The 9,667-nt window shown below is 36.2% G+C and overlaps 1 protein-coding gene across 1 annotated transcript in view; it reads right to left on the bottom strand.

Annotated features, from left to right (window-relative positions):
• Window positions 1-1,745: 1,745 nt before the first annotated feature.
• The window catches only part of MTBP (MDM2 binding protein), a 29,104-nt gene continuing 21,182 nt past the window's right edge, over window positions 1,746-9,667 (bottom strand). Inside the window, exons 18-22 of the mRNA XM_053994175.1 lie at window positions 8,003-8,269; window positions 6,567-6,798; window positions 5,345-5,458; window positions 3,602-3,667; window positions 1,746-2,136 (exon numbers count right to left, since the gene is read on the bottom strand). Coding sequence (XP_053850150.1) covers window positions 2,101-2,136; window positions 3,602-3,667; window positions 5,345-5,458; window positions 6,567-6,798; window positions 8,003-8,269 — 715 coding nt within the window. The 3' untranslated portion in view covers window positions 1,746-2,100. The remainder of the gene's footprint in view (window positions 2,137-3,601; window positions 3,668-5,344; window positions 5,459-6,566; window positions 6,799-8,002; window positions 8,270-9,667) is intronic.

Raw genomic sequence — 9,667 nt, 5'->3', positions numbered from 1 at the left:
CAGTGTTATTAAGCCACAATAATAAACCAGCTACCACTTGCCCTAAAAAGCCACCAACACAAAGAGCAAATGAGACGTGGGTAGCAGTGTATTAGTTCTGCACTGGGAATTGTGCAAAAAACCAATACATCAAAATGCTTATGTTTCCCTAACTGCTTTCCTGCTGATTATTTCAGGCCAGTCTTTGACTCTACGGAATTAATTAAACCAATAACCACTGGGTTCTACTTGAAGTACAAGAAAACCAGTTCAAAGTATTAATTACTTTCCTGAAGGTATTTTCTTTGCTCATGGCAGCTAGCCTCAAGTATTTATGAAATGTATAGTTTCTGTACTTTTACTTATCAACTTACGTATTTTTATTAACTACAAAACTTTTCTAATTACAAATACATAAATTTCCCAAAATTAAGTAGAAAATGCAACTTTCAGTGGCTTGCTTTAGTGTTCAGACAAAAATATCAGCATTCAGGCTGATGAGATAAGGCTACAGCTTACAGCTTTTCTCTCTCTGGAAGTAGAGACTTTCTTGATTCACTATAAGATGAGAAAGGTTAATGAGGTAAGGTTAAAAAAGGTTAATGTCTCAATTACTTTCTTGTTTTTATACTGAATGCAAAGAAATGTCAGCCATACACAGTAATCATTACGTTGGAGCAATTTTGAGCATGCACTTATTAAATTATTATTTAAATAACTCTCTTAGTTTCATTTCTATTTCACCAAATCACTAAAATGGGATGCTGTGGATGTGTGGCATTCTGCAGACAAATATAATCCATCTTACAAGTAGTTATGTTTGTCCTGGGCTTAGATGCACACAGTACTCATTAGAGCCCACTGTCACTTCAGAACTCTCCTATTGCAGCTCAGTTAAACCAAGTACGCAACCACCCAGAAAAGGTCTTGTAGAGCTCAGGACAATGGTAAACTTGGGAACAAAGGAACAGAACAATTTAACTCAAGATCCTGTTAGACATGAAAAACTTCCTTATGGCTCAGCTTTACACCAAATAGAATTAAGCAAAGAATAATGTCACAAAATCAGGAAGGCTCTTTAGAGAAAGCATAGATTTTACAGTATTAAGTCTAACCTCCACATGGTTTAGTTAGATTCTTTTTTCCCAACATTACATTTCATTTATATTTGTATTGCTTAATCTATTTTCCTACTGGGATAATATAGCAAACAATAGCCCTGCATCACTATCATCTCAACAAAATACTAACTTGAATAATTACATTAGTCCCAGCCAGGTATATGCCAGAGACTTAAAGAGAGGCCAAATTTAGTATTTTAGTGTGTTTGCAACACAGCTAGAAACTACTTTTTTCCTTACATTTTACCATAGCATACCAGCTCTTTTCCAGCTCTCACCATCCTCATTACCTCTAATGCTTTGATTTTCTCCTCTTCAGGAAAAGAAATCTCAGACCTCTCCTTAGATATTTTTCTAAGGAGTGTTACAAAGAGCATGCAGGAAATTATACCGAAAATTCAGCTTGTAAAACAAAGAAACTTTCTTTAATGGGACCTTGGACCAAGTTTCAAGCCATGCTTTTTTTTCTTCCTTATATTACAACACAGAGATAATTATAGTTCAAATTCTGATTGTGTTTGTTTTCACCTGCAGAATAGGAGCTATTCTTAATTAGTGAATAAACTGTTAACAGCTGATGCTGTTTATACAAGCTGAAGTAGAATAGAGATCTTCACACAAAATGATAAAACAAAGTAGTAGTTATCAAAATTAAATATGTGGGTGTTTTTATTCATATAAAAACCAATTACACTGGTTGAAAAATATACAAAACTTTGTAAATCGAGTTAAGCTATATTCCTTTTAACAAACATAATAAATACATATATAAAATACAACCTCTTTTCATTTGAATTTAAAAAAAAATTTAAAACTTTCAGTATAAAAATTTTCCAACTTTGCTCTTGTGCTTAAAGAATGAGTCTATATAACTACACTGACCAAAGTCCTCCCAGTGTGCAGATCTGTGTGTGCCTCGGGCAGTATAATGCTTCTCAAGTCAGAAGTGCTCTGTCTCCACAGCTCCTGGGAAGGTGTGAACAGAATCCACACAGTGCCTCTACTTGCTACTCTTCTCCAAAACCCATTCAATCACCTGGGCAAATAAATGAGAAAGCAAACAATTTACATAACTCCTGGTTTTGAAAGCAAATTAAGAACATCTCACAGACTTTATCAATTCTTTCTTTAGTCCTTTGTCACCATCTGTGTTAGTATTTACTAAACAGGATTTAAAAGCAAACTACTCAAGATGAGAAAGTATTGTTAATAATCTGCGAGGAAACAGCATAACCCTAGAATTGTATTTAATCTTACAGAATGCTTTGTCTTCAGGAAAAAGCATTTTTAGAACCCCTGAACTGAAATACTTCACCCCATTCTCTCCATATACCAGCAAGAAGGTGCACATAATGCCAAACAGCTCATGCTTCCAGCAGTAAAAGTTCCTAATGCCAGAGAAGAAAGCAATGAAGGATAATTTGTGCGCTGCTGAATCTACCACCATTATCACTGCTGCTTTCCAAATAGGGCAGTTGTTCAGACCACTGACTAGTCCTTGGCAATTATATTTTTGTAAAGTAATTTCAAAACACTCTCTAATACAGGGAGATGTAACCAGTTTAGAACACCAATTTTAATGCCTTTTGCCAACACCAAATATACAAAAAACTACCAATTTTCTGCCTAGACAGAAGTGAGAAGCAGTGTATCAGCACAACAGCCCAGTTCAACACCAAACATCACAACCCATAGAGTTTTTGAAACTTTATCACCCATACAAAGCAATCCACAAAGGAATACAGCACAGAACACAGTAAATACTGCTCTCATAGAAGAAGTTCTCTGGGGATCTAGCAGCTTGCTTGAGAGTCTGTTCTATTACTTACCTATCCGAGTTCAAATTTTTCCATTTAATTTATGATTATGAAAACTGCACTGTAATTAAGCATGACACTTTTTTTCCTTTTTTTTTTCCAAATCATAGAGTCACTTCAGTGTATGTCTCAGAATTTAGAATCAGTTACTTAATTTCTGGAGGAATATTTACTTCTGTCATTTGCTCTGTGCTGCTGTTCATGTAAGTCCCACATTATGCACAAATAACCCCACCTGATATCCCTTGTGCTTACAGTTACTCACAAGCCAAAAATTACTGATTTTCATTGCTTCTTTTAAACAATTTATGTCCTTTTATAGACCTGCTTATTACTTCCTAACCTTTGAAATGTTATTTCCTTCAACACAAGAAAAATTCCCTAATGATCCTAATTAAAGAAAAATCTCATATCTCTTTTTTTTTGTTTGTTTGTTTCAGTGATGTAGAAACATTTATTGTCTTAATTTCTATTTCTCACTGTGGCATCATCTTGGCAGCTGTAACTAAAACACCATCCAAAACCTGGAAATTTTGCCTTGGGTCTACTGACTAGGAGAGGGTTTGTGTGAGATCAGAATGAAATGAGACACACAGGGGAGGGTATGCACCTCTTCATCTCTTAAAGCTGTGGACTAAACCATCCTGCAGCTATGTACAGGAACAAATAAAAAGATGGTCTTACCTGTTTAGCATTGCTATTTGCTGTTTTCTTCATTTCATCAAGAAGTCCTCTAGAAGTTTTAAGGTCCTATATATGAAACAAAAAGCCACAGAAGTCAGTAAACTCATATGGTCACTCGATTTTTGGGTTATAAGAGCCCTAAATAACCAGGGCAGTGTTACACTTTTATCACCTTGTTCAGAACAACAAAGGAATTATTTGCCTTTGCTTTTTTAATAAAAAACGGAAAATAATTTAAACCTATTCCAATGGGTTGCAGGTTTCCTTACAGCAGTCCAAACCTAGTACTCAATTATGACTGAGTCTTCCTAAACTTCTGCATATTTCTGCACAATTTCCAGATTTTTTTTTTCTTCAATGATATTCAAAGTTCTTACAGTCTTGACTGAAATCCTGTTTCTATATAAACATGGAAATCAGCTGTGAACTTACTCTGTAATATAGAGTTCTGGCAAAGAACAGAGAAGCAGACATCAGAAAAGAAAACCAGTACAGAAAAGGGAAAAATCTAGAATGGCATTTCTGTTTTGCAGTCCATTTAATGAGTCCAACCTAATCTACTCCTTTAAACAAAGCAAGAACAAAACTTTGCCTGGAGAGAAAGAAAATGCATTTACTACTTGTCTTCAGAGGAAAACAATGCCTATGTTACCATGCTTTTGAAATATGCAGCACACAAAAGGATTCAAAGGACTCCCACAGACTTGGAGCTGCAAGATAGTTCAGGAGAACACAATCCTGTGACACCTCTCTCTAGAAAGGACAGGATCATTGCCATATTTGTCCCTTTCCTTTTCCACTTGAAATGGAACCACAACCCTGATTTGCTCTACTCACACATCCCTATATGCAGCCCTTTCTGATTTTGGATTAGGAGATCTTCCTTCCGGGCATATTCTAGGGAGATTTTTGGAGCACTTACAAAATGACTGCACAACTGTGTTCCAATTATTTAAGAAGTTGGTGCTTATCAGCAAGATGTTCTGATTGTGTAAGCATCCAGCCCTGTTCACCTTTCTTTTAGCTTAAAGCACCATTACTGAAGTTGGCTAAACTGAGCTGGTTCACCCATAGTGGTAGGTTAAACACATGCAAATGAAGAGAACAGCTCAGCTTGTGAGTAATAGCTTTTAATCACTCCATACTGTAACTAACTTGATTTTGTGCTCAGACCAAGTAACATGGGCTTCAGCATTGACTCACAGTCTCCTAGGTATTGTGGAAAGAATTCTCATCTCCCCCTAAGATTGCATGAGGTTGATGCAATTCTACAGAATGCTGCTGAGCCAATACGTGTTAGATAATAGAGCACATCATGTCAGAGAACTGCAATTTCTGAGTCAGTTCTGTAAGCTAATTATTGAGCCAACAACCTTAGAACAAGGGAGAAAGCTGAGCTGTCACAGCTAGAGCTGGGAGATACTCTATTGCCTCCTTAGCTGTTGCAGCTCTAAGCGTGACCTGACCTAACATGCCCATGGTTTAGCATATTATTTCACTATGTATAAAAGGCCACTGCTTTAAAAGGTTTTAAAACAAACAAAACCCCACCAAACTATATTGTAAAACTACCTTCTCCATTTGACAAAAAGTCCAAAGCTCTCCCCATACAATCTCCACATTACTAACTGGAAACATTAGCTTAATCAACTCTGAATATCCCACATGCTATCTCAAGTTTTATTCAGGAGTGGCTTCACTTAACTAAGAATAAAGAACTGTAAGACTGTGTCTTCTAGTTACCTTTAAGTAGAATTTTGATATCTCAAATAGACGCTGGCTGCATGATGGAAAGCACTTATGATCCTCTGCAATTCCATGTTTCTGAAGAGTCTTAGCAACCACCTCCTTCAGCATCTTGGAAACAGATGAAACACACTCAGAAGTACATCCCAACTATTGACACAAAAAATTGTCCAAGGGAAGCAAAAAAGCCCAACACAGAAAACCTGATAATTTGTGATCTTGCCTGTCTTTAATCTATTGCCAAACGTGATCAGCTTACTGCCTGAACTGGAGCAGAGTTATTTAACAATCTATTTCCATTTCCTTCATTTTAAGAAATTAAGAAAATGCTTACATATCAAGGATCAGTGAACAGTCAAATGGAGCTTGGAAGATAAAAAAGATGTCAGTATTATCTTGGTTTTTTTCTTCTCCAAAATAATATATATAAAATGATCACTTTTTGCTGTACTGATATTCCCTTGTTTGATGCATATATATTTTAAAAAAAAATAAAATCTGATACAAAAATCTCACTAGAAAATTTCCTCTGACATTCTTTACATCAGAGATGTTTAAACTTTGCTGTAGATCTGAATGAATCACACCAATTTATGCTTCCTTGGACTATTCCAATTTGCCTTTGACAGTACCTTAACATTCTTGCAGTGTTCTCCTTTTACCCTGGGATTAATTTAAAATTTGTATCACCAAGTCAGAAACAGTTTTGTGTATTATATTTTAGAAGAGGCATTCCTAATATGCACAGCTATTAATTAAACATTATTCCACCAAATTATTTAACTGCTATCTCAATTAATGGATTTATAGAACTATGGGAATCTCTTTATTCTCAGACTAGTCTATTCCTCCACAATGCCTTTGACCCTTCCAGAACATATATCTCTTTGGTGCCTTTAGGTTTTATATTAATCATCTATATCTCATAACTCCTATAAATTGCTATTCATTTCCACCTTTTTTATTCCTCATTGTTATCTCTCTCAGCCTTAATTTTCTGGACATGATAAAATTTGCTTTGCACACTTTTTCATTCTTTGCTTCTGCAGCACTCTCCTCAGTGCCTTCAGGATTTACTTACACAAATGAACAGAATGAAATTCAGTAGCAAATACAGATGAAGATAGTTCACCTTGAGTTAAAAATGTTGTACAAATCAAATCCCACGGAAAGAAGTTAAACAGCTCTTCTTCACTAAGAGAACAAGGTAGATTTTTACCCTCGTGTGTTTCTGGGATCTCGATTCCTTCTCTGGCTTTGTGGCCTCAGGCTCTGCAGCTGAGCCAGCGCTGGTGGCTGCTCTGTGGCCTTGGCAGGGCAGTTTCGATGGCACTGCAGCCACAGACACGGATCTCTCAGAGCGCTTCCTCGTCACAGCAACTGCACAGTGACTCCTGCTGCTTCCACTTGCCTGAGACAGGAGCGAGTCTGTACTCTCAGATTTGGTTAGCCTACAAAGAATAGTAAAAAAACCCAATAAAAATAACTTTCAGGTTTTTACCAACTCTTTTAGTGCCATTGTTTCTGCTACAGAGGCTGCTGCTTTAGAGCAGTAGGTACTGAGCATTCCTGCAAACAACATCTGAAAACAACAGACAGGAAGACAGGATTCTATTCTGTAAATTTTTTTGTATTAGAAGAACACTCTGCTGACTGGATTGGACTCTGATATGTAGACCCATTACACCTCTGATTAAAAACGGTCTAGAAACAAATTGAAGAAATCAGGTAACTAAGAAAATAAAACTCTTGGGAAGAGAATTGGCCTCCAGTCTTCAGATGATCAAAACGTCTTGAAACTATCACATTTCTCTTAGCCCAACAGGAATGTCGCAACTCATCTTTAACTACAAGAATTTGGGCATTAGAATTCTATGGGAACATTGTAATCCTTGATCCTTCAACTGTAAGAGCATTAGTAATTCCAAACTCCAATTTACAAAATGTTAAGTATAATCACATCTTCTTTTATAACTATTCAGTAATGCGCAAAAGGTATATATATTTCTAAAACCAGACCTCTGTTAAAGGCTTATTGTGATTAGAATGCAAAGGGTATCAAACTGGAAATAAGGAAGAAGTGAAGTACTACAGTAAAAAAGTGAATTTGGAAATAGTGTTACCTAGCAGCTATTATTCAGCAACAGAGTTTGCATCTTCAGAGTGAGGACAAGGTACAAAGGGAAATCTTAAAAACTAAACTTCCAGAAAAGACTTTAATAAACAAGGCTGACAATAAAATTGAATTTTGGTAGGTCATCTTATGCCAGCAGTCCTTTGGATTAGAAATTCAATTATTCTGTTTGTACAATCCTTGGCTTTCTAAACTTTTAGTTATTCATTTGTAGTACAGGAGCACTGACTGTTTCAGTCCTAGATGAGGCTGTCATCTTTTCAAAGGCACTTGACACTGCAAGATATAACCCCAAATCTGTAAATAAAGTGTGCCTGTGCTGCATGGTTTTAATTAATCTAATGCCATTGATGAGAAATCACACTTAAGAAGAAAAAATGAAACTACAGAAGAGGATTAAACAAGTAGAACATTTGTCTAGATAGCTTCACTGAAACATTTTGAAATGAAAGAAAAGATGCAGTTCACAAGAGAGTACTGAAACATTTCATGCTAAAGATTCATTTCATTCAGTGCATTACCTTTTCTTGGGATAAAAGTAATCCAGGTCTTTTGATCTGCGTTTTAGCCTTGATGTCTCTGTTTTGAACTCGCTTTGTAAAGTCTCTCCATCAGGGACACTTCCAGGCTCTGACAAGACTGCAGGAGATGGGAGAGGACTCAAGACAAGTGGCACAGGGCAGCACTCTTTGGTGCAAGTAGTCTGAGTTTCATAGCGAATTAGACGAGTTTGAAGTTCAGCATATCCCACATCTCTCTCCAAGGCTCTTCTGTTATCAAGACAATATCTAAAATTGAAATTGAGTGAGATATCTGTGAGAGAAAGTCTCTGATTTATTACAATCAGGAGAACTTACTTCTGACAGTCATGTGAACTCCAAAACCTTTTTTCTTTTTGTTTGAACTGGTATACTGTTCTGAAAGACAACTCTTAACAGCCCAGTAAATTAATATTTCCCTGATGGATTTTGTTATACTTAAGTCCAACTCCAACAAAGAAACTTATATATTATTTATATATTATTAACAAAGAATTATATATTATTTCTAACTCTTTAGCAGAATTTTTTTCCTTGAACAAACTCTTCGAAATGCAACTTTTAGCTTTGTCTGAGATAAACACTACTGTATGAGAGATTCACATTTTTTAAGTACTAAAAATACAAAAAAAGTAGCACTTATCAAGCACAAGCTTCCTATTGACTACAATGAATAAGTGGTTTAATCAACCAAATCAACAGAACAAACTGTATTGATTACAGTGGGGCTGAAAGATAACAAATGAACAAGTGCTAACTCAGTGAAACATACACATGAGGTGACACAAAATGTGTTTTAACTAACTTTTCTCTGTTATAAATGATTTCCAGGATTCCTTGCAAGAGAACAGTGTTTCATCGCCCAGTAACTTACTGTAGTGCAGGGAAAGGTAACAGTAAATCCTGTATTATTTCAGCCTCTTTGTTACAAATTGTTTTGAGCAGTGTGAGCTATTGCTCAGCCCACCCTTCAAAGTGCTCAGCAATGTTTCCTACTCTTAGGAATGCAAGACACATTCTTTACTTTTATCTCTTAAATGGAGGCATGTTAAATTGCCAGTTCTGATGTTTCCCCTTTCTTCAGAGTATTTTCATATTCAGGGAGAAATTAATTTTTCTAATAACTGGCTGATGAATCCATTTCTACAGCTGAGGATGACTTTCCACCAGAAATAATTTCATTATCTGGTAAGAGAGTAAGTTGTCTGAACTTAAAAATTTCAAGGTATTTAATTTTTCTTATTTATATTCTCAGTCCCCTGAGAATATAAATAAGAAAACCCTACAAAGATAAAAAAAAATCTATTTAACTTTAGAAGTTAAATTGCCATTTTACTCACTGCTTTAATGGCAATTGCTTTCTCTTTGCAAAACAGCATTCAAGTGTCTGGCACATGTTCTTTACACCAAAAATTTGATTAATCATAAATAGGAACAGCTTCATGTTCAGAAGTCCTGGTCCTCATGGTGGACTTCAGCCATCCCAATAATCTGTTGGAGGGCCAATACCTAGGACAGAGGCAATCCAGGAGGCTCCAGGAATGCACTGGTAACTTCCTTCTCTGAGTGAGGTGAGGTGAGGTGCTATCTTGGACCTTGTACCCACCAAGAAGGCGGGAGTGGCAGGGAATGTGAAGCTCAAGGGCA

The sequence above is a fragment of the Vidua macroura genome, chromosome 1, assembly GCF_024509145.1.
Source record: "Vidua macroura isolate BioBank_ID:100142 chromosome 1, ASM2450914v1, whole genome shotgun sequence".
Classification (NCBI taxonomy): Eukaryota; Metazoa; Chordata; class Aves; order Passeriformes; family Viduidae; genus Vidua; species Vidua macroura.
Note: the sequence above shows the minus strand (reverse complement) of the source record. Positions and strands in the feature narration are given on the sequence as shown.